Source organism: Saccostrea echinata, unplaced genomic scaffold, assembly GCF_033153115.1.
Source record: "Saccostrea echinata isolate AGI-Se365-2 ecotype Australia unplaced genomic scaffold, CSIRO_AGI_Sech_v1 ptg000029l, whole genome shotgun sequence".
In the NCBI taxonomy this organism is placed as follows: Eukaryota; Metazoa; Mollusca; class Bivalvia; order Ostreida; family Ostreidae; genus Saccostrea; species Saccostrea echinata.
Genome location: NW_026889778.1, coordinates 3,028,438 through 3,054,481, shown reverse-complemented (window position 1 = coordinate 3,054,481; position 26,044 = coordinate 3,028,438). Strand labels below are relative to the sequence as shown.

Below are 26,044 nucleotides of genomic sequence, written 5' to 3'. Positions count from 1 at the left end.
TTACCATTAGATATTACTGAGTTAGTGACCATCACATTAACATGATTAATTTGGAACATTAGGATTAAAGTGAAATGAAAGATTTATTTGGAAAGAAACATGTTATACTTAGATTCTGTAGAACCCTGGGACCTGAACCATGAGACAACGGACTGTTTATTGCACAATTTTGGTAAAAAATTGAAAATTCATTTGATTCATGTAAGCAGTTCGTCTACCGGGTGTACATCAGTAAAGAAGATATTTATTTGAACAAATATGCAATGAATGTAACAACCTTAGTAAAAATTTCACTACATATTATAATCACGCTAACAGTTTTCCTATTAACATGACTAAGTTGTACAAAAGAACACACAATTTTTGAAAACTGAATTAATTTTATCGATTTGGATCCACCCTCTGGATTTCACAATTTTTGTTCCGTTCTATCCATACATTTAATCTACCAAAACTGGTTCACCAGTTCTTGAAAAGAGGCTGAAAATGTTCGAAAGTTCACAGATAATGCTTAGTGATGTACAAAGGCAAATAGCAATAGGTTTGAGAGACTTGTTACCTAAAATATGGTTTGTTAAGAGACTTGGGGGCTTAATCAAAATCGATTATGTATCCTGATATTATAAGCAATCTTAGTATGAAGTACTATATTTCTCCATTTAAAAGTTACTGCCATGAATTTTACCTTTTTATGTTACTGACCTAAAACATCTCCATATCATGACACACTCTCAGGTCATAAGCAACCTTTGAGTCAAAAGTCAACCTCTAATTGTTCTTCATTTCAAGTAATTATAATTAAACATTTTTTTTTCTGAAAATGATCTTAACCTTGACCAAATGACCCTGCCTTAAGATCAAGGCACACATGTTAGCAATCTTTGTGTAAAGTATAAACTTCTAATGTCTCTCAATTAAATCATTATTTTGTTCATTGATCTTTAATATGTTAGTAATCTTTGTGTAAAGTATAAACTTCTAATGTCTCTCAATTAAATCATTATTTTGTTCATTGATCTTTAATATGTTAGCAATCTTTGTGTACAGTATAAACTTCTAATGTCTCTCAATTAAATCATTATTTTGTTCATTGATCTTTAATATGTTAGCAATCTTTGTGTAAAGTATAAACTTCTAATGTCTCTCAATTCAATCATTATTTTGTTCATTGATCTTTAATATGTTAGCAATCTTTGTGTACAGTATAAACTTCTAATGTCTCTCAATTAAATCATTATTTTGTTCATTGATCTTTAATATGTTAGCAATCTTTGTGTAAAGCATAAACTTCTAATGTCTCTCAATTAAATCATTATTTTGTTCATTGATCTTTAATATGTTAGCAATCTTTGTGTAAAGTATAAACTTCTAATGTCTCTCAATTAAATTATTATTTTGTTCATTGATCTTTAATATGCTAGCAATCTTTGTGTAAAGTATAAACTTCTAATGTCTCTCAATTAAATCATTATTTTGTTCATTGATCTTTAATATGTTAGCAATCTTTGTGTAAAGTATAAACTTCTAATGTCTCTCAGTTAAATCATTATTTTGTTCATTGATCTTTAATTTGGTCAAAAGTCATTATGGTTCCTCAGGTCATAAAAAAAATTCTGTGCCAGTGTGATCTTCCAGTTTTTTATTTCTCTACGTTAAAGACTGTAAATGTACAGATAGACCAACAGACAGGGGGACAGCATAATTCCTATATACCCCTTCAATTTTTGTTTGCCAGGGAGTATAAAAATTAGTAATTGTTACCTTTTCCCAGAATCCCAGAGTGATCTGCACATTTATTATGTGTTTCTCTCGAAGTCGACACTTGCACTGAATTTCTTTATCAGCCTTGATTTTGGAGAGCTCACTTGCAAGGGTGAAAGATAGATCTTTCTCATTACAAATAATGTTTTGACATTTGTATCCTCTGTGGAATATTTTTGTGTCAATAAATGTTTCTGTCAATTTTTCTATGGCTTTTTCAATGGAGTCTCCAATTTCATTTGATACTTCTTTGTCTACAGTCAAGGGTTTGATTCTGAACACTTGCAACTGAATATCATCATTACATATGCCAACAACAACAGTGTGTTCATTATGATCAAACACTGCCGCTGTTTGATAAAGACATGGACTTCCTTCATTGTCTTCATCTATTGCAACACTCCATCTTAGAAAACTTATGCAATATGCTACAAGTCTGTAGAACACAAACATGGCAAAGGAAGTGAATCGGAAGCACAAAATGGAGGAGCATTCCCATTTATCTTCAAAAAAGTCAGCTTTAAACTGCTTTTTGTTCATACATGGGACATACCACGACATGCCACCTTCTGATACAGCCCCCAAAGCATTCAAAGGAACCAGCATTTGAAGTTTCTCCATGTATGACATAATTTCACTTTTATGTTTCAAGTAAGAGGGTTCATTTTTCCACAAAGCATCTATCACTTTATCTTTAAGTTCCCCTGTTTTGTTGAAGGATTTCCACTCTTTACTTAATTTCCTTCTACAATCTTTACTGATGTGGTTTTCATCAGCAATTATCTTGCTAAAAGCATTAGCAAACCACTGAATGTCTAGTATGGCATGTTCCCTCAATTTCTCTTCTTTAAAATACAAAACAAGGCCATTGTCATGGAAACATTTTAAAAATTTAGACATTTCCTCCTCACTTTTAATTTGGTATTCATCGGGAAGGGATGAGTTGAGCCTCAAAATTTCACTCAGGGACAAAATCCTCCAGGCTCCTTCATACAATAACTGTTCCATAACGGCCCATGAAGAAGGCAATTCAATTATTGTATTGGTCTCATGTGTAAATAGTTCGACTATGGACTTTTTCATTGACTCCAGCATTTTCTTGGAATTATCATTAAGTTCCTTTAGACCCACTGCATATTCCCGATCATTCAGAGACTCACTTAACCAGTCTCTGTCCTCATCTGGTACAGCATTCCAGAACTCACCAAAATACTTCTCTATTTCCTGAAGAAGTAAATAAAGCAGGTAAGAAAAATTAATACACAATTGTGTGCTATGATTTACTGTGATGCTAGATTATGTGTTGAGGTTTGAAAATCTGGAGATACATGTATTTCAGTATTAAAATTGGTACATAGTTTGAATTGATTACAGTTAAAACTGTAGATCTGGTATCCACTGTAGAATTACAGTGGCACATTGGATGTAAAGCAGTAAAAATGTAGTATCTCTGAATTGAAAGATTTTTAATAACTCTTGCAGGTTCTGTGTCGACAAGGTGTTCTAATATTGAAATCTTTTAACAAAAGGCCCATGGGCCACATTGCTCACCTGAGCACATTGGTTAGGAAGAAGCAGAAATCAGTTCAGTATTGAAGGGGGGAGGGGGGGGGAGTAAATTTTAATTTAAACTACCTCCGGATGCTTCCATATCAATATTATTTACTAATCATGGCTTTGCTGTTCTTAAACAGAAGAATTTTAAAGATTTTTTTCCTATGTAAAACTCTGATTGCTCATTGTGGCCCCACCCTACCCACCCTAAATTTGAACAAATTTGAATCTACACTACCTGAGGATACTTCTATAATAATATGACTAATCATGGCTTTGCTGTTCTTCAGCAGAAATTTTTTTCAAGATGATTCCTATATATAGCCTTATGCAAAACTCTGACCCTTTGTTGTGCCTCCCAACCCCTGGGGGGTCATAAATTGAACAAACTTGATTCAACAATACCTGAGATTGCTTTTGTATAAATATGACTAATAATGGCTTAAGTCTTGAGAAGAAGATTTTAAAGATATTTCCTATGTAATGTGTATGATCAGGTTCTTACAAGGGATATATAGGTTTTCCTTTTAATCTGTCTGAGTTCATGATTGGAATGATTATTTAGACAGCTCTGTCTGAGGGTAAATCACACAGTACTTAAATTTTCTCTTATCTAGAGACGGGACTGGGTAAGGTACTACTTGCACTGTGTTTCTCCCCTAGATTCCCATTGATAGATAAGAACTTGGTGTCTTGATCTCCTTCAGATTTACTACAACCAGAACATAACATAAATTCCCTAGGATACTTGCCACTGGTGTTTATAACTTTTATACATTTATTTTACTCTTACCCATAACTTCTTTATTGCTGATTCTACGTCCAACTTCTTCAGCTAGCTTCTGAATGCCTGATTTTCCCAAAGCTTTACCTTATATACCCTTTGGTTTGGCTAGTCCATTCCAAGGGTTGTCAGGTCATTCCACTATTTGAAGTCTTCAATGCATTTTACTCGAATGCACATTAACCATTACACCTATATATTCCTATGTAAAACTTTGACCCACTGTTTGGCCTCGCCCTACCCCCGGGATCATGATTTGTACAAACTTGAATCTACACTACCTGAGGATACTTCATTATAAATATGACTATTAATAGCTTAGCTATTCTTGAGAAGAAGAGTTTTAAAGATATTTCCTATATATTCCTATGGTAAACTTTGACCCCCTGTTGTGGCCCTGCCCTACCCCAAGGGGTCATGATTGGAACAAACTTGAATCTACACTACCTGAGGATACTTCTATTATAATATGAGTAATCATGGCTTTGCTGTTCTCAAGAAGAAGATTTTTAAAGACATTTCCTATATATTCCTATGTAAAACTTCGACCCCCTCTTGTGTCTCCGCCCTACCCCCAGGAATTATGATATAAACTTGAATATAGAGTATGTAATGGAGCTTTCACATAAGTTTCATATTTTCTTGCCCAGTGGTTCTTGAGAAGATGATTTTAAAAAGATCATTTAAAAAGCCACCAAATTTTCACAAATTCTTAATTATTTCCCCTTGAAAGAGGGCATGGCACTTCCTGTGAACAAACTTTAATGCCCTTCTCCCAAGGATGTTTTGTGGCAAAATGTGGTTGAAATTGGCCCAGTGGTTCTTGAGAAGAAGTCGAAAATGCAAAAAGTTTACAGATGACAGACGGACACCGAACACTCTTTGATCAGAAAAGCTCACTCGAGCCTTCGGCTCAGGTGAGCTAAAAACTTTACATTTATTTGAATGAATCAAAATTCATAATAAAGCACTCAAAAATTAAGAAAACCTATTTTGACAACCTAGCTAATTATTATTTATATCACCATTTTGCACAGTTAGTATAGCTCACCTGGTAAGACAGCTCACCCTCATTAATTATGTTACTTTTTACAGTCATGGTTTGAATCCACCTGGTACTACATATTTACTGTTTTACATTTTCAAATTCTTGCCTTTTTAAACACTATCTTAGTTTTTTTTTTTATCAAAGCTCGTGTATTTTACTTAATTTAGTTATCTTAAAGGCATGTTATGTCTTCATATGGAATGCTCATCATTAATCCTCTATGTTACAATAAAAATTAACTGGAACTATATCTTTGTAAAGACAAGAATCATTTACTCTGTGTTACTCTATACAGGAATGCAAGGAGCTGCAATGGATTGCTATTATAAATACAATCTAATTAAATTCAGCTGTTCAGTGGTAGCATATCAGAACAGCTGATTTTAATCAGATTGCTACTCCAGCATGCTAGCTAGAGATACTTTTGACTTTGCCCACTTAACCCCAGCATTTATTGTAAAAATTCTCATCTGTGAAACTCCAAGTGGAAAAAAGTTTAACAAAAAATTCAGGCTTTGACATTTACAAATGACACACAGTGGGTGTGACCGGTCAACAGGTAATGTTTACTCCTCCATGGCACCTGATCCCACCTCTGATGTTTTTGGAGGTCCGTGTTTGCTCTGCTCCTGATTTGTTTGTTTAAATGGACTTTGAGCTTGAATACTGTTCGTTATCTCCATATTTTATTAAATATTTTCCCCTTTATATTTCAATGTAAAACTTTGATCGCCTATTGTGGCCACAACCTACCACGGGGACCATTCTTTAAATAATTAGAATCTACACTACCTCATGACGATTTCTCGTAAGTTTCATCTTTTCTGATCCAGTGGTTTAAGAAAAGAAGATTTTTAACAAGTTTTTCTATATATTTCAATGTAAAACATTGTTCTCCTATGGTGGCTATACCCTACCCCTAGGAGCCATTATTTGAGAAATTTAGAATCTACACAAACCAAGGAATCTTTCACATAAGTAACATCTTTTCTGGTCCAGTGGTTCTTGAGAAGATTTTTTTTGATGTTTTCCTATATATATTCCTATGAAAAGCTTTATTTTCCTATTGTGGCCCTACCCCACTTTTTCCCCCTAGGGGCCAAACTTTAAACAATTTAGAATCTATACACTACCTCAGGAAGCTTTCAAACAAGTTTCATTTTCTCTGGCACAGTGGTTTTTGTGAAGAAATTAATCATTTCAATGATACCACACTAGTTTTACTTTGATTATCTCCCCTTGAAGTAAGCTTGGACATTTTTAAAAAAAATAAATTAAAATTGCTTTACCAAAGGATGCCTCTTGCCAATGAGGTTAATATTGGCCAAGTGGTACTTAAGTAGAAGTTGAAACTGTGAAAATTTTACAAAGGGACAGACAGACAGATGGATGTACGGACGCAGGACATTGGGTGATCTAAAAAGCTCACTTGAGCTTTCAGCTCAGGTGAGCTGTCAATATAAGAGAAATGAATTATTACATGCATTTGTCTATAGTCATCAACATAAATAGAAACCAATTCATTTTGTAAAGACTATAACCAATCTTGCACCCTTACAGGCTAAAAATCTTTTCTTTTGTATTCCTGAAGTATAGCTGTACTTGTGCATTCTCAAGATATGTTGGGGATCGGTTTACTCTTTTCTAATTGACATTTCTATAAGCTTGAATACTTACATCTGTAGATTTTGTTTCTGTGTGTGAGGCAACAAGAAACAATGGCGTCTCTTTGCCACCAAATGTCTTGATTGCACAAACATTAGTTAAATTTAACTTCCAGTTAGTGTCGTAACTAGCTGTTAAATTTTTAACGACAAGTTATGTAACTGTCGGTTAAAAATTTGTTGTTCAAATGTCTATTAAAAATAAATTAGCTAACTCACATTTAATTGATGTCTTATAGTTAACTCTCTGTTCAAATCGTTCTACATGCGCATTTCCCTTACCTATGGTGAAATATTTCTGACGTCATAATTAAAATGACGTCAATTCATAAATGTTAATTTGCTAAGGTTATTTACTTTCAATATTAATCTTATATTGGTAAAATATATTAAATATATTATAAAAGATAGTTACTTCAAATATGACTTTTTACATTGAAAAATAGTCAAATAGTATAAACAATGCAATAACAAAGTATATACATGGAGTTTTCTGTATTAAGTTCTAGCACGAGGCATTGATTTTTGGGAGGGGAAATTGAAAATAATTTAAAACCAGAAGTCTCTGTCGAGACTGTAGCTCTACTGGTTTGTACTTATAACAAAGGAAGAGAAAAGTAGCATTTGGACTTGAAACTTTGTAACAGCAATAAATAAATAATAATCCTTGTTTTACTCTCTTTTTGTTGCAATTACTCTCTTTTTGTTGCAAGATGAATTGCAATCAGACTAAAACTGTAGAAAGACTAGCCTTTTAAAAGAATTTTTGAGAAATTTTGATTCTAGTTACCATGGCAACATCATTCATCAAAATAAAAAAAAAATAAAGACGATTATGTATCTCAGTGTAGTCTACTTGCATGCCATGTTATATTAAAATCAGACCAAACTGTAGGCAAAGTAATATTTTGTTTGTTGTTTAACGTCCCTCTCAAGAATTTTTCACTCATATGGAGATGCCACCACTTGCCGGTGGAAAGCTGCAAATTTTGACCTATGCTCGGCACTCAGGGCCATTGAGTAGTAAGAGATTTTTTTCGTGCGAGCACCTACTGCGACATAGGACCTTGGTTTAAACAATCTCATCCGAAGGACCGGTTTCATGTCCCACAGTGGGATTCGAACCCGCAACGTAAGGATCAACTCCTTACTTTGCGACTCTAGAGCAAACATTCTACCACTGTGCCATGCGGGTGACAAGTAATGTTTTGAAAGTATGTCAAAGAAATTTCAGCTTTTTTGTAACCATGGCAACACTTGACCAAAATCAAAAAATGGATATACAGAATTATGTACCTCAGTGTAATCTACTTGTGTGCCAAGTTATATTGAAATCTGACCAAAACTGTAGGAGGAGAAGAGTTTTGAAAGTATTTCACAAATATTTCTATTTTTAGTAACCATGGCAATTCATCGAAATCAAAAACTGATATACAGAATTATGTATCTTAGTGTAGTCTACTTGTTTGCCAAGTAATATTGAAATCAAACCAAAACTGTAGGAGGAGTAGCATTTTGAATGTATTTCACAGAAATTTCTAATTTTAGAAACCATGGCAACACCATTCATCGAAATCGAAAACCGATATACAGAATTATGTATCTTTGTGTAGTCTACTTATGTGTCAATTTATATTGAAATCAGAACAAAATTGTAGAAGTAGCATTTTTAAAGTATTTCACAGAAATTTTTATTTTTAGTAACCATGGCAACACCATTAACCTAAATCAAAAACCAATAACAGAAATATGTATCTTTGTGTAGTCTACTTGTGTGATAAGTTATATTGAAATCAGACCAAAACTGTAGGAGGAGTAGCATTTTGAAGGTATTTCACAGAAATTTCTATTTTCAGTAACCATGGCAACTTCGTTCACTGAAATCAAAGACCGATAAACAGAATTATGTATCTTAGTGTAGTAATATAAATTGTTTGCCAATTTATATTGAAATCAGACCAAAACTGTAGGAGGAGTAGCATTTTGAAAAATTGTTTACAGACAGAAAGACAGACGGACGGACGGATGACGGACAACTTACTATCGCATAAGCTCTTCTGGTATTTGACCAGTAGAGCTAAAAATCTCTCAAAAAATGGGAGAGGAACACCCACCTCGTCGTTTTATGTGCCTGAAGTTTGTGGAATTGAACGATTAACCTACTTTTCAGTAACTTGTCTGAGGTTATTTTTTTTTAAAACGATCATCGTTTTGATAAAATATAATGACATTTACTGTATGCATAATTGGATGAAAAAAGTACCTACATCTCCACTCATATGGAATGATTTCGTCTTGTTGTTCTTTGCAGACAATGTCGCAATATTTATCCGCAATTTATACATGTATAATACAATCTTGCCTAAATCAAAATCGGGATTGAATTTGCATGTTGCTCAAGTCAGACATTTCTATTATCTCTGTACAAGTTCTTCCTTCCCTGCAAACAAGTTTTGAAATCATAACAAATCTGCGATTTTGATTTAAATGTTTAATTAAATATTCAATGTACCTAGTTAACCTCAGTTAAATCTGTTAGTTAAATCAGAAAATTAATTAGGCTTTAACTGGTAGTTAACTTTTGTGCAACCAGTTTAACTCGCCGTTAAATTAAACGTCGGGTTAACGCAAAGTTAACGGCCAGTTAAATTTAACTAACGTTCGTGCAACCGGATTCTGAAGAATAGCTGTATTTGTGCATTCCCAAGATATGTTGGAGATGAAATATGGAGATAACGAACAGTACTAGTATTCAAGCTCAAAGTCCATTAAAACAATACAAATTGGGAGCAGAGCAAACACGGACCTCTAAAAGCAGAGGTGGGATCAGGTGCCATGGAGGAGTGAGCATCCCCTGCCGACCGGTCACACCCACCATGTGCTCCTTGTCAGGATCAGTAAATAACAGAAAATCCGTTGACAATTCAGTGTGTAAATAATAGCCTAACAATTAGTATGAAAAACGTCAGTCAGCATATGACTTAATGATAGATAGTATTTGCTGACAAGATCATTGTATGGACCATAGAACTTACAAAATGATGACTTTAAACGAGACTGTTAATGTTCTTGTTTCATCAACTTGTTTGTCAATAACTTACCTCGTTTTAGAAATTGTTCTTACATAGAGCATGCTCTTGCGTATCAAATCAACTGAGAGATATACAACCCATACTCAGGTGATCAGAGTATATTCCTGCATAAGTAAGGGAAGATGATAGGGCTGTCACGAGTACCCGAAATAACCGAGAACCGCGGTCCAAGTTGTTTGGTTCGGTTCCGGTTCCATTTTTCCGGATTTCGGTTCGGGTCTGGTTTATATATTTGAGTCTGTTCAATACAAAAAATGGCGTTGAAATCAAAGGAATGATGACGATAACAGTGATAAATAAACATCATAACTGAAATCTACTTCATTCCTTGACAAACACTTGTCACGGAAGTATTAGATAATTATCAAAACGAGCAGGAATGGTCAGGTTGTGGCTAATAGTAGGCCAAGTCACCGATGTCTAGACGTTCGCATGGTTAAGACTTGTTTTCAATGTAAATTTAATGTAACAAATAAAGATTTTTCAGGTTAAATTCATGAAATTAAGGTTTAAAATAGATGTAAATACCCGACCCGAAAAACCCGAAACCGAACCGAAAATTTAAAGAACCGACCCGACCCGAAAAATTTTGGATCTGTGACAGCCCTAGAAGATGACGGTTGAAAAGTTAAAGACATCACGTTTATCATAAAGCTTTATTGTTAGATTACCATTAACGTCTTTTTCTAGTAAAATATCCAGATATGAAACAGATGTATCAGACTCTGTCTGACGTATATTACGTCGTCAATATATCTAAATGTCGAGCTGAAGGCCACAGCAAGATATTTCTTTTTCTCATGTATAAGATTTTGAATAAATTCTGCTTCATATGAATACAAAAATAGGTCTGCTTATTCCTCTCTAATTCACATTTCTATAAGCCTGAATACTTACATCTGTAGATTTTGTTTCCGTGTGTGTGGCAACAAGAAACAGTGGTGCCTTTTTGCCTCCAAATGTCTTGATTGAGGTAATCCAAAACTTCAAGTAGTCTAAAAGAGAAAAAAAAGGATGTCTAAAAGAACAAATAAAGCATTATAATAAGGAAACCAGAAGTCTCTGATGAGACTGTAGCTCTACTGGTTGTACTTATAAAGGAAGATAAAAGTAGCACTTGGTCTTGAAACTTTGCAACAGCAATAAATAGAACTAGAAAACTGACCAGTCAGCAAGGGCCCCACTGAGGGGTAGAAATATGAGGGTGCAGCTTACAGAATGAGAATTTTAATTGATTACAAAAATTTAAAAATATATGAAGAAGAATATGCAACAACAACTGTATTTATAAAATTTCAAGATAATTCCTAAATATCCAACAACCTGTTAAAAGTATCCCTGTATTTACATAAGGCAGTAAAAAACATCATATCTATAATAACTCAATTAAATGTATATTCAAACAAGAATAAAGCATGTGTTTTATAAAATGCCAGCCTTCAGTGAATGCAAATATCACCCAGGCTTGACCTTAACTTCAAAACAAACATCAGTTGCAGACAAAGGTGTTAATTTATCTTAAAGTGACAAATAAAGATAAGCCTTGAAAATTTTCTGCACCAGGCAAGATAATTAATCCCAGGGGATTAATTGTACCTTCTCTCATCCTTTTCTTCTAAGTTTACAATAAGAACTTTTTCAATAATGATAGAATGAGGTCATTATTGGACTACCTTTCAAAATTAATAGTATTCTTGAATTTACATACAGCAGCAAAAAAAAATTAATAAATAAATTAAATTAAATAAATAAATAAATAAAAAAAAAAAAAAATAAAGAAATAAAAAAGATATCTTTATGTATATCTTGTTTTTAGAATTCAATAAAATCACAACTCATTGTGTATTTTACCAAAATAAAGTATGAACATTATTTATATCCACATTTCAGAGAATGTAAACTTCATTCAGAATTAACCTTAACTTCAAAACAAACTTCATTTGCAGAAAGAGGTGTTAATTAATCTCAATTTGATAGAAACAGATAATGCTTTAGATTTTCTTCAAGGGGAAAGTTAATTAATCCCATTGGACAAGTTGCAGCTTTCATAGTTTACAATAGGAACATTCTCAGCAGTTATCTCTCTTTGCCCTGGCATTCATTCTAATGTAAAGTTAAGGAATCTACCCTCCCCCCCCCCCCCCAGCTCCAAACTGGATGACACAGAGAACCAAACTTAGCATCAAAATATGTCTTACTACCTATTCAACCAACATACCAAATTTGAACTTAATTGGTCAACTATAAAAAAAGTTATTAGAAAAAACAGAAAATTTGTGGACGGAAGAATGACAGACGGACAGACAGACAGATGGACAGACAGACAGACAGAGTGATTACTATAGGGCACCCGCAAATGCTTGTGGGGTCCTAATAATTATCCTTGGTTTAGTCTCTTTTTGTGGCAAGATTTATTGCAATCAGACTAAAACTGTAGGAGGAGTAGCCCTTTAAAACAATTTACAGAAATTTCGATTTCAGTAACCATGGCAACATCATTCAACAAAATCAAAAAAATAATAACGACAATTATGTATCTCAGTGTAGTCTACTTGTATGCCAAGTTATACTGAATCAGACAAAAAGTGTAGGAGGAGTAGCGTTTTGAAAGTAATTTTTAAAAAAATCTATTTTTAGTAACCATGGCAACATTGTTCATCGAAACCCAAAACTGGTACAGAGAATTATGTATCTCTACTGAAATCTGACCAAAACTGTAGGAGGAGTAGCATTTTGAAAGTATTTCAAGGAAATTTCTATTTTTTGTAACCATGGCAACACCTTCATCGAAATCAAAAACTGATAAAAAGAATTATGTAATCTTAGTGTAGTCTATTTGTGTGCCAAGTTACATTGAAATAAGATCAAAACTGTAGGAGGAGTAGTGTTTTGAAAGTATTTCCAAGAAATATCTATTTTTAGTAACCATGACAACACTGTTCATTGAAATCAAAAGCCGATAATCAAAATTATGTATCTTAGTGTAGTCTACTTGTGTGCCAAGTTATATTGAAATTGGACCAAAACTGTAGGAGGAATAGCGTTTTGAAAGTATTTCACAGAAATTTCTATTTTTAGTAGGGCTGTCACGGATCCAAAAATTTTTCGGGTCGGGTCGGTTCTGTAAATTTTCGGTTCGGTTTCGGGTTTTTCGGGTCGGGTATTTACATCTATTTTAAACCTTAATTTCATGAATTTAACCTGAAAAATCTTTATTTTGTTGCATTAAATTTACATTGAAAACAAGTCTTAACCATGCGAACGTCTAGACATCGGTGACTTGGCCTACTATTAGCCACAACCTGACCATTCCTGCTCGTTTTGATAATTATCTAATACTTCTGTGACAAGTGTTTGTCAAGGAATGAAGTAGATTTCAGTTGTGATGTTTATTTATCACTGTTATCGTCATCATTCCTTTGATTTCAACGCCATTTTTTGTATTGAACAGACTCAAATATATAAACCAGACCCGAACCGAAATCCGGAAAAATGGAACCGAACCGAACAACTTGGACCGCGGTTCTCGGTTATTTCGGGTACTCATGACAGCCCTAATTTTTAGTAACCATGGCAACACCGTTCATTGAAATCAAAAACCGATGAGTAGAATTATGTATCTTATTATAGTCTACTTGTGTGCCAAGTTATATTGAAATCAGATCAAAACTGTGGGAGGAGTAGCGTTTGGAAAGTTTTTCACAGAAATTTCTATTTTTAGTAACCATTGCAAAACCGTTCATTGAAATCAAAAACCGATACACAGAATTATGTATCTTAGTATAGTCTACTTGAGTGCCAAGTTATATTGATATCAGACCAAAACTGTAGGAGGAGTAGCGTTTTGAAAGTATTTCCCAGAAATCTCTATTTTTAGTAAACATAGCAAAACCGTTCATTAAAATCAAAAACCGATACACAGAATTATGTATCTTAATGTAGTCTATTTATGTGCCAAGTTATAATGAAATATGACCAAAACTGTAGGAGGAGTAGCGTTTTGAAAAATTGTTTACTGATGGACGGACAGACAGACAGACGGACAGACATCTTACTATCGCATAAGCTCTTCTGGTCTCTGACCAGTAGAGCTAAAAACAGGCAGGTGCATCTGATGAGAATGTACCTCTACTAGTTTGTACTTAAATTGTTACAAGAAAAAGTTGCACCTGAACTTCAATCTATATTTTTTTTGTTTTACACTAGTCTGGCAGAATGATGAGAATTCATATTTTGTAAACATATAACTAGATATTTGAGTATCAAATATGAACTGTTGGAGTATAGTAGTATTTAAATTTTTGAAAGAATTTTACACATCTTCCTTCAGTATCTATGGCAACACCTTTCCTTGACAACTGATTTCCAGAAAAAAAAGTTTGTGTGGTGTACTTGTGTACCATCATGAATTAACTTTTAAATATAGGAAAGATAATTTTAGTGGCTGTTTATAAAAATGAACCGATTGTCAAGATAAGCTGTATTCTTTAGATCACAAGGATTTTTTTTTATGTAATACATGTTTTTTTCTTAAGGAATACACATCAGTCATAGAATGGCAACACCACATAGAAAGAGCTGTTGTTTATCACTGTGGCATTAAACACGCGTCTGTAAATATCAATTTCATGGGGAAACGGATCCAAAAATAAAGAGAAGAATGAATGACATCCACATTATGACAAATAACATTTAATGCCACAAATGTATGGAATTAGAAGAAAGGATATATTACCACCAACCCACCCCACCCTCAGCCCAAATACACACTTTAATTGTACAATGAACATTCACTTATGAACATTTCATGTTATAATTACATGATATTTCATGTTATAATTACATGATATTTCATGTTATAATTTCATGATATTTCATGTTCTGATTACATGATATTTCATGTTCTAATTACATGATATTTCATGTTCTAATTACATGATATTTCATGTTCTAATTACATGATATTTCATGTTATAATTACATATTTCATGTTCTAATTACATGATATTTCATGTTCTAATTACATGATATTTCATGTTATAATTACATGATATTTCATGTTATAATTACATAATACTACTTTAATCCTGAAATACAGAAATAATAACTTGAAATATCATAGATTTATAATAAAAAAGAGTTTGAGAAATAATGTCACACATTATGACCCGACATATGACATCTGAGTGTTGGGACGACTCAACATTTATTATCTAAGGAATACAGGTATCGAAAAAAGACAGCAGAATTTAATATATGTTGCTGCAAGTCTGATCAAAATCAGACTATAACTGTAGGAGAAGTCTGTAGCTCTTAGTCAGTCAAAGAATTAACAGTAGACCAGTAAACTGTTGCTTTGCAGAATCAGATGGACCATGCCAAATTTAATTGATGTAAGTCCCAATTTGTCTAAGATAAATTATAAGATCCTGAGCATTTTATTATAATGCATTTAAAATAAAATTCACTATTGTAATGTGCCATCATGTTGGGTTGTCCAAAGAAGTAAGGCCATTAACCATCATATTTTGCCTCATGTTTTACACAAAATTCAAGTTTCGATCAAGAGTGGTACTGAACATTTTATTAAATGTTAGCGAACAACAGCAAACATTTTCCTATGTATAAACATTTTGTTAACACTGCACTATTTAGCTCGTGTGGTAGTTGGAACATGCGATGGTTTCTTAAAAATGCCAAAAATGACATTTTTTTGAGTTATTCTCCCAAAGTTAGAAGTGGCCACAGCCAATTAACACTTTCATACTAACCATGCATAAATGAAACTAGAGGTACTGTGAGCACTGAGCTCACTAAATGATACCCCCTGCCTCCCATATGATTATAATGGCAAAGTCCATGTTTTGCCCTGGGAGACCCGAAATAAGTGTCAGATCAAAAAGTAAAATAGGAGGTGCACAATGGCACTATGTAACAATGATTCTGTGAAAGTCTCATTAAATTTCATTCAGTGGTATAAGAGGAGTTGCGGATAAGAGATAGGTACCCCAAAGCGTAACAGACGGACGGACGGATGGACAGACAGCTAGACAAACGGAAGGAGGGACACCCCGATCACTATATACCCTCCCACTTTTCAAGCGGGGGGTATAATAATGCCAATACATATCTACAGGGTGATTATCATCGAAGTTCGTATTTGTGGCCAATACGAATTTTGACATTTAAATTTTTAATGCCTCCAAGAATCACTAATTTTGATAATCAATCTTTAATGTCTAATATCTAATACATATCGCATTTTTAAATATATTAGATCTATAAATTACACTTAAGCTAATAGAATAGCAAATGATTGTTTGTTTCAGATGAAAAACGTGGAAAGAAATCTAGAAAATAAATTTTCTGAAATCAAAATACAGATTTTTTTAAAATTTTGATTATGTCCTTGGTACATGACATATCTTGTAAACTTCCTGTCTTTTTTTCTCACTATATATGGTATTTTATTTTTTTGCTTGTCAATTACAAATCCCCAGGAGACCATAAATTGCTTCTCCGTCAGTCTGTCTTCCTGTCTGCACAGAACACAGGCAGATCGAATTAACATTTCCATTACTTGAAATTACAGAGACACTTGCCGTGTTTACATTTGGATGCACAACAAGAGGCCCAAGGGCCTTAATGGTCACCTGGGTATAATGTAACGATCGATAGATTAAAACAAAATATGCTGAAAAATGAAGCTATGTTGTCCAAAAGCAAGAAAAATAGGATAATCAGGGATCAGCAAAATATTAATTTAGTACTCATTAACAAATCTTAAATTTGATCTCTTTATTTGACTGTACTTTCCTCCACTTGTCACTATCCCCATGTGGCCTGTACTTTCCCCCATTTGTCACTATCCCCATGTGGACTAAACAAAACAAAAGTTCTAGAGATCTATTAGTTAACACATTTCATTTCCCCTCGCATTGGCCTCTCTTAGTCTTTGAAGATTACTGTAGATCACTATATTTTCGCGACACCTTATTTACGCGAGAAAGCCATGTGTTATATATGATATAAGCTATGTGTTATATATAAGTGAAACAAATTTTTCGCGAGCTCTGGTTATTGTGATATATAATCCTTTACATTACAAATATACGTGAGAACATAATATTCGTGAGCAGACTGACTTGCGTAATTACGCTAAAAAATGTTCTCGCGAATAAAAAGTGATTCACAGTATTTAATGTACAAAGAAATGGTATTTTTGTCCCATTTTTATTTATCTATTGTTTAAAAGTCTACCTGAGCATTAAAACTATGAAAGTACTTTTTGTAATAAATACTATAAAAATTCTTGTAAAATTCTGTTATTCAATTGACATTTTAAGTTACATTTTTTAAAATGATTAACTAACTATCATAGAATAGCAAAGGGGAATAACTTCTTTCAGCATGTTCAATAGAATAAATTTATAAATTGACCAAGTGGTACAGAATTTCAAAATCTGGTAAAAACAACATTACAACTTCATACACCCTGTTTTCCTCCTAGATGCACAGGAGCAGAGAAGAAGATTTCAAAGAAATAATCCACTTTCACTAGATTCAGCATAGCCCCTCCCTAATACCAGAGCCCCTGACTCAGGGGCCAAGAAATTCATAATTTTGGAAATGGCACCCCTGCTCATCATAACCATGCACTTAGTACATTTGCCTAATAACAATGGGCAGAGAAGAGGATTTTCAATGAAATAATGCATTTTGTTCAAAAGAGCCCCACCCTAACACCAAAAACCCTGAACTGGGGGTTATGAATTTCAAACTTTTCAAAAAGACATCCTAGCTCCTCAAAGCCATGCATTTAATTTTTTCAGTTAAATACCCTGGGGCAGGGAAGATTTTTAAAAAATAATTATGCATTTTCACTATATATTCAATAGACCACACACACACACGAACCCCTGACCCTGGAACCACAAATTTCATAATTTTGGAAGAGGCATCCTTGCTCATCCTGACTATGTACTTAGTTTATCTGCTAAATACTCAGGAGCAGAGAAGAAGATTTTCAAAGAATTAATGCAATTTCAAAATATAATCAATAGAGCCCAATCATAACACCAGAACCCCTGACCCAGGGGCCATTAAATTAACAATTTTGGAAGAGGCATTCTTGCTCATCTTAACTATATACTTTTTTATCTGCTAAATACCTAGGAGCAGAGAAGAAGATTTTCAAGAAATAATGCACTTTCACTATGCATTCAATAAAGCCCCTTCTCCCCCAGAGAACCCCTCATCCTGGGGCCACAAATTATTCACAATTTTGGAAGAGGCACCCTTGATCATCATAACCATGCAATTAGTTTATCTGTTTCATTCCAATGAGATTTTCAAAGAATTATTGCATTTTCACTATATAATCAATAGAGCCCATCCCTAACACCAAAACCCCTGACCCAGAGCCCATGAAATTCACAATTGTGGAAAGGCACCATTGCTCATCAAAATTAAGCACTTAGTTTATCTGCAAAATACTCAGGAGCAGAGAAGAAGATTTTCAAAGAAGTAGTGCATTTTTACTACATGTGTACATATATATTCAATAGAACCCCCACAGAACCCTTGATCCAGGGGCCATGAAATTCACAATTTCGAAATAAATATCCCTGCTCATCATAACCATGCACTTAGTTTTTTCCTTAATACCCAGAAACAGAGAAGATTTTCTTAGGAATAATAATGTACTTTCACTATATAATCAATAGAGCCCCTTTCCTGCAGAGCCCCTTACCCTGGGGCCACAATTCTGGAAAAGGCACCCTTGATCATCATAACCATGCACCTAAGTTATATCTGCTTTATATATAGGGGGCACAGAAGAAGATTTTTAAAGAATTTATGCATTTTCTCTATATGATCATTAGAGCCCCATCCAACTCCAGAACCCCTGACACTGGGGGCCATGAATTTCACAATTTTGGTAGAGGGATCAATGCTTATTACAATCATGCCAACAGTTTGACCATTTGATATCCAAGAGTAAAGAAGAAGATTTCTAAAGATAGCACTAATTTTGATGGTTTTAGCCCCACCCCTGAGGCCTTGGGGGGGGGGGGGGGGGGGGACCACGGAATTCACAATTTTTGTTTCCTTTAACTCATAGATGTTCTATGCAAAAATTGTTTGAAATTGGTTCGTCGGTTCCAGAAAAAAACTGAAAATATTCAAATGCTAATGCTTGACGGACAAAGCACAATGGATGACAATGGACGAAAACAGATAGCAATAGGTCACCTGAGTGACTCAGGTGATCTAATAAATAGTAAAGTCAAAGGTCATTGGGAAGGTCAAGGTAAAAAAAAAATGGACACACTTGATAAATTCTCACCAAATAATGTATCTGTGCATAAGCTTACATAAAAATAATATCTGGAATAGTTTCTTTCAGCTAAAAACAAATTTGAGAAAAGTGATTTCAAAGGAAAGGTTAAGATCAAAAATGTTGATGAACTTGAATAGCTCTCCTTCATCTGTATCAGCATAAGAAGTTTGATAAAAAAATCTTGATTATTTTGTTTCTTTGAAACTAAGCAAAACACAATTTGAGAAAAATGTGGGGTCAAGGTAAATGTAAAGGCCAAGCTAAAAAATGTTGATGCCATTGAATAGCTTCCATCAGTATGCATAAGCATATTAAGTTTGAAAAAAATAGAAATATGTCCATAGGGCATGAATGCCCCGCCGAGGGTATATTAGTAATGCAACATGTAAATTGTATAAGTGTATGAAATTCGATGAGAATATCTTAAATAGTTTATTTAAAATTGAAATTGAAATCTAAAAAGTTGGATATAGATGATAAATTTTCACCAAATTATGCAAAAGTGCATAAGCTTACATAAATATATCTTAAATGGTTTCTTTAAAATTAAGCAAAATGCAAATTTAAGTAAAATGAGGTCAAGGTCCCAGAAAAGTTCAAGGTCAAACGTTTTTGATGCAGTTGAATAGTTCTCATAAATACGTATCAGCATATTAAGTTTGATAAAAATCAAAATGAATGGTTTATTTAAAACTGAGCTAAACACTAATTTAAAATAAATGAAGTTAAGGTCAAGGTCAAAAAATGTTGATGTAGTTGAAAAGGTTACACCAGTATGTATTAGCATATGAAGTTTGATAAAAATATTATGAATGGTTTCTTTAAAACTGAGTTAAACACAAATTGAGAAAAGTGAGGTCAAGGTCAAAGGAAAGGTCAAGGTGAAAAAATATTGATGCAGTTGAATAGCTCTCATCAGTATGTATCAGCATATGAAGTTTGATAACACTATCTTGAATGGTATCTTTAAAAAGTGAGCTAAACACTTATTTAAGAAAAGTGAGGTCAAGGTCAAAGGAAAGGTCAAGGTAAAAAATATTGATGCAGTTGCATAGCTCTCATCAGTATGTATCAGCATATGAAGTTTGTTTAAAATATCTTGAATGGTTTCATTAAAACTGAGCTAAACACTGATTTAAGAAAAGTGAGGTCAAGGTCAAAAGAAAGGTCAAGGTCCAAAAATGTTGAAGCAGTTGAATAGCTTACATCAGTATGTATCAACATATGAAGTTTGATAACACTATCTTGAATGGTATCTTTAAAAGTGAGCTAAACACTAATTTAAGAAAAGTGAGGTCAAGGTCAAAGGAAAGGTCAAGGTCAAAAAATGTTGATGCAGTTGCATAGCTCTCATCAATATCTATCAGCATATGAAGTTTGATAAAAATATCTTGGATAGTTTCTTTAAAACTGAGCTTTGAACAGAGCTAAACGCAAAGTGTGAAGGAAGGACAGACAGAAGGACAGAAGGATGGAAGGACAGAAGGATGGAGCATAAAAATCTTGAATATGGCGGGGCATAAAAATCTTGAATACTTTCTTTTAAACTCAGCTAAACACAAATATGAAGTCAACGTAAAAGAAAAGGTCAAGGTCAAAATGCTGAGGTCATTTAATAGCTCTCATCCATATATATAAGCATATAAAGTTTAATAAAATATCTTGAATTCTTTCTTTGAAATTCAGATAAACATAAATTTGCAGTCAAGGTCAAAGGAAAGGTCAAGAATGTTGATACAGTTGAACATGAAATTTGATAAAAATCTTTGAAACTGAGCTAAATGCAAAGTGTGACGGAAGGACACACAGAAAGACAAAGGGACAGAAGACGGACATGACAAACACTATATGCCCTGGCCATATTCATGGTGGGGCATAATAATGTGTCTTTTTATATAATAGTGTTGTGCTTTGCATGCACTATGCCTAAATAGTTGTCAGAGTTTGACACATGGTGCACAAGCCGGAGGCGAGTACACTTAGGGTCAAACCCCGACTATTATTTAGGCATAGTACATGCAAATAACAACACTATTGTTATTATTATGCTGACTGTTCCATAAAAACGACAATATTTTCTCCATTTGCAATGCTTCATCACCTCTTACAAACATGTTTGTACATCCCTATTATGACGTCACGTTGTGCTACGTGTACGTCATAATCTTTTTTTTTTTAATTTTGAATGTTTCATGCAATTAGGTATTTGAACAGATAGTTTCAAAGAATATTAGTTGAGTTAAGGGAAAAAAGCTGCAAGAAACTATTTTAGAAAAAATTATTTTGTTTAATTTTTTTCTTTAAGTGTCAACATTTGAAACTAAGTTTATATATCACTGTATATATTAAAATACAGTGGTGTAGGTAACGGCGTCTTTGGCTAAATCGGTAGCACGTCGGACTGACAATCTCGGGGTTGTGAGTTCGATCCCCGAGTGATGTCGGATTTTCCTTAGAAAATGAAGCCGTGCACTATTTCGGCATAGTATGCTTATGCTATATAAATCCTTTGAAAACTATGCGATAACAGTTGGGTATTGATTATATAGAGACAAACTGACAGGAAGCATAATAATATCTAATATCTATTAGATGAAGTGATAACTGAAAGTTTATTTCAGTGAACAAAATTACAAATGGATGCATAAAACTCCTACCCTACCTTAAAAATAAACAAGAGGCCCATGGGCCTTAATGGTCATCTGATTATTACAACCAGTTTTAAATGTTCTCTTAAGTTAAAGAGCGCAATACACTCATGGTTAGTGGGGACCCAATAATAAGGTATTATGTGGTCAACACTTGGTCAGGAACACAATATTTATTATTCATTTGCAAAATCCATCACATTGTTTGATAGTTTGAAAACATACACACAGATGGGGTACACATGCACTCTTGAACATAAGCTATCAGGGCTTACCCTTTTCAATCCCCCGATTTTGCGAATGCGAGGGGACATTAAATCTCATTTGTCTGGGAAAGCTGTCAGAAAAACTTTATCCTGAGGGCAAACTGTATTAAAGAAAAATTTGGCTTCCAGTAAACAATTTAAAATAACTGCAAATGTGGGACAAAATTTTAATTCTTTTTTTCTCTCCCCTAATTAGGGGTATAAAAATTGATTGCCTCTAGAGGTGCTGAACATAAACCTCATTATGGTTGTGTTCATGATCCATTGCACAAAATTCCATATAATATCATGTATATATGATCCCATTCACAGGTAACATTTGGAATGAGTATTCACTTTGTAACAATTATTCAGGATTTATAACCATGATAACGTTAAATACAGTAATAATTTGCAACAAATTATCATTACATTCAGCATAACCCCTGGATTCTCATTTGAATGAAGTTGCTCTATCTTACTCTACAAGATCCGCAATATTCATTTTGGCCTGTTTAAACTTAATCAATGCTATTAAAGCTGACATGAACTCTTAAATATGCATTATTTTTCATCCTTGTACGACTTATTTCATTCATGTGCACCCTTTTTCTGCCACATTTCTTTGATTCTGCCATATTTCTTTCAGATACCTGCCTTATTTTACCCGCTATATAAACCCTGATGCATTTGTTCCACTTGAATGATTATCTGGCCTGGCTGTCGAAAGGTACACATCTCTGATAGCATAGATAGAGGCACACCATGAACTGAACAAAAACATGTTTTAAACCAAAAAAAATCCAAAAATCCAACCCAAACTAAGACTACTTAAAAGTAAATAAATTTTGAATACTTTAGATGCTATGTAGAAAAATCAAAAATGGCTACAAGAAATGGCTACCAGTTGCATCTTTTTCATTTACACTGTATGTACATTGTATTATTAGAGCTATATGCATGGTACACAGTATTTGCACATACTCATGCAGTCATATTATGCAGTCATTGTACAACAAATATAGCTGTTTAGATATACATGCATGCATGTCGAGAAAACGCATCGAACTCTGTGGTAAACACATTTACCTGAAATACTGCTACCATTATAGGGATGTGCACATGTCAAGAGAATTAGATCCTATTTTACTTTTACTGAAATATGCATCAAAGAAATAATGAATTTCATCTATAACTCAATGGTAAACATATTCAGGGCTCGACATTAACTTTTTTTCCTACTTGTCCATTCGGACAAGTGACCAAGACATTTACTTGTCCGAACTTCAACTTCACTTGTCCAAAAATTTTTCAATAAAGATCTAATACTGTTAACTTGAAAACTTAAATAAAGTCCATTACACATGACATGTGCTTGATTGATTCGTGATGTCATTGATATTTACAACAAACACATAAAACGAAATTTTATCTAGGCTTTCTGTCCTGACAACAACATAAATGTCCACAAGTGAAGCAAACTTTGTTAAGTTCGTAAGTTCCATGCCTTTTCAGTAGTATGCAATTAGTGAACTTCGATCCCGAATCAATGTGAACTCAATTAGTAGCGATCCCTATCGGGATCGAAGTCCGGTTTTTATGTACAGCTTCCGTCTTGAGACTACCGATTATCTTTCACAGTCGTTCTTATTATTATTTAGAGACTCCTTTACATTAAAATACACTTGTCCAATCGGACAAGTGCCCAGCAATATTCACTTGTCCGCATTTTTTTTTCACTGGTACCGGGCAAGCGGACAAGCGTTAATGTCGAGCCCTGATATTGTCACTGTATAGCACTTGGACACACATGGTTTCTGCCAATCAGCTTTTTTGATTAGGGAAAATTTCAAAGGGGGAAATCTCACCCAGGTCTGGTATTTGCGTGATTGGAGAAAATACGCAAATTACAAATCGAAATTACTGTTGTCGGCATATGTAATAAATCATATTTATATTTATAAATGTGTCTAAATTACATCAAATTTACTACATAATGGTAAATATGCATTATTGTTATGAATCTTACATCTTTTAAAGAGAATGGCCTGAGAAGGGAGGGGGGGTCAAATGGAACATACAAAACACTCTCCTAAAACTATTTCAAACAAACATAGGAAAAAGATCGGATTTTTTCTTAATCAAATATATTCAAAGAAAGTACAATGTACTGGCTTCAACTGTTTTTGATATAAAACTAATATAACTTGAATACAAGTAAGTTATACACAATAAATGATTTTGATTCTGTGGTACATGAATGATTAAAATATAATTGAATGTGAATTATATCTTGACATATAATAATTAGCAGTCAAAGCATATAGGAAGGGAGAGCAAAGTGTCCGCAAGAAGAGTCCATTTCCCACTCCAAAAAAAGTTCTTTTCATTTAATCCCCCCCCCCCCCCTTTGTCTAAAAAATTTCTTGTCCGGATCCCTCTGGGTTACTCAGATTTCTATAGCTATAAATTAATATGAAACTGACATTGATCCCCCTGGGAAAGAATGTGAGAAGGGTCCACATGTTCCCATTCCCATGAAGTAGTTTTCACGTTTAGTTCCCGTTCCATTTGGGTGTGTTGTTTGTTTATTTTTTTTTCTGTTTTTTTTTCTGTCAAAACAATTATGAGATGATTTTCTGAGCGAGTTTCGACACTCCCTCCTGAAAAAAATTCCTTGATCTGCCCTTATAAAGAGTATAATAGCATTTTGATTCCATGATTTTTAACGTGCATGTACAGAACATAGGATTTTATACCCATTATTGCTCTAATGGATGGTTACACGAGAGAGAGAGAGAGAGAGTATTCATTGTTCAAAAAAGTAAATAAATAATTATCCATAATCTTGCGGGGAGGGTTTCGAGTAGTCCTACCCTCAATTATTTCTCCCCCCCCCTCCCCCCCATTTTGGTAGACCAAATTACTCAGTTTAGATAATTAGGAAAATAACCTTGAATTAAAAATTGATAAATAAATCATGCAATGTAATACACCCACAGAATGTATATATGTTTATTAGAACTAGACAATTTCCAGTTATACTTCATGAACAGCAATCAGAATATTTTAGTCATTTATTTTTTCTCCCAGGTCCACAAATAGTAATTCTCTTTTCACTTCTGATATTTTCCCTTACCAAAATCTGATCAGCACGGACTGTATTTATGTGTTAGGCTGTACGAAGCAGTGACAATGTGTTTACTGTTGAGTTTTTAAGGAGTTTATTACTTTTTTGTGATGCATATTTCAATAAATGGAATACAAGGTGTAAACAAGGTGTAAATCACTTGGCATGTGCACATCTTCCAACCGGTCCAGTGTCTTATTTCCAGTTTACAGCATTCGACGCGTTTTCTCGATATGCATCAATTGCATATGAACATACATAACAAAGACGCTGGTTGTTTGTTCCATTCTAATGAAAGATAATTTGAAATTGTTTTTTACGAGTTTTACTGCTTATTATTTCAAGTTTCAAGTTTATTCTGCACATATACTTTAAAATACACGCGTAACTCTGTTTTTCTTCCAAACTTTCATTTTTATACATTTATGATTCAAAACAATAATTATTCATAAATATCATTATGACTGTTTGTATCAGCAGTTATGCTTTGACAAGTTTTGATCAATTCATGTGTTCCCAAATACTGTACAATCGGAGATGTGCACAAGTCGATAGCCAAAGCAAAAATTCACTCAAGTGTAACGAGCGCATTGGGGTATATATCGTTACAATCAGACAAGGCATCTGAAAGAAATATGGCAGAATACGGATAGTTGGCATGAAACAAGTCGTACATAGATGAAAATATTGCGTTTTTAAGAATTCATGTCAGCTTTAAGCCACCAGTGTGAAATACCCCATTTGACTTATTACTCTAACTGATTGAAAATTGGAT

The 26,044-nt window shown here is 33.7% G+C and overlaps 1 protein-coding gene across 2 annotated transcripts in view; it reads right to left on the bottom strand.

The window, feature by feature from the left end:
- Positions 1–26,044, bottom strand: part of LOC133195479 (uncharacterized) — a 56,039-nt gene that overhangs the window by 2,798 nt on the left and 27,197 nt on the right. For both annotated transcript variants that reach the window (XM_061331332.1, XM_061331331.1), the window contains exons 4-5: positions 10,801–10,898; positions 1,762–2,985 (exon numbers count right to left, since the gene is read on the bottom strand). In XM_061331332.1, coding sequence (XP_061187316.1) covers positions 1,762–2,985; positions 10,801–10,898 — 1,322 coding nt within the window. The remainder of the gene's footprint in view (positions 1–1,761; positions 2,986–10,800; positions 10,899–26,044) is intronic.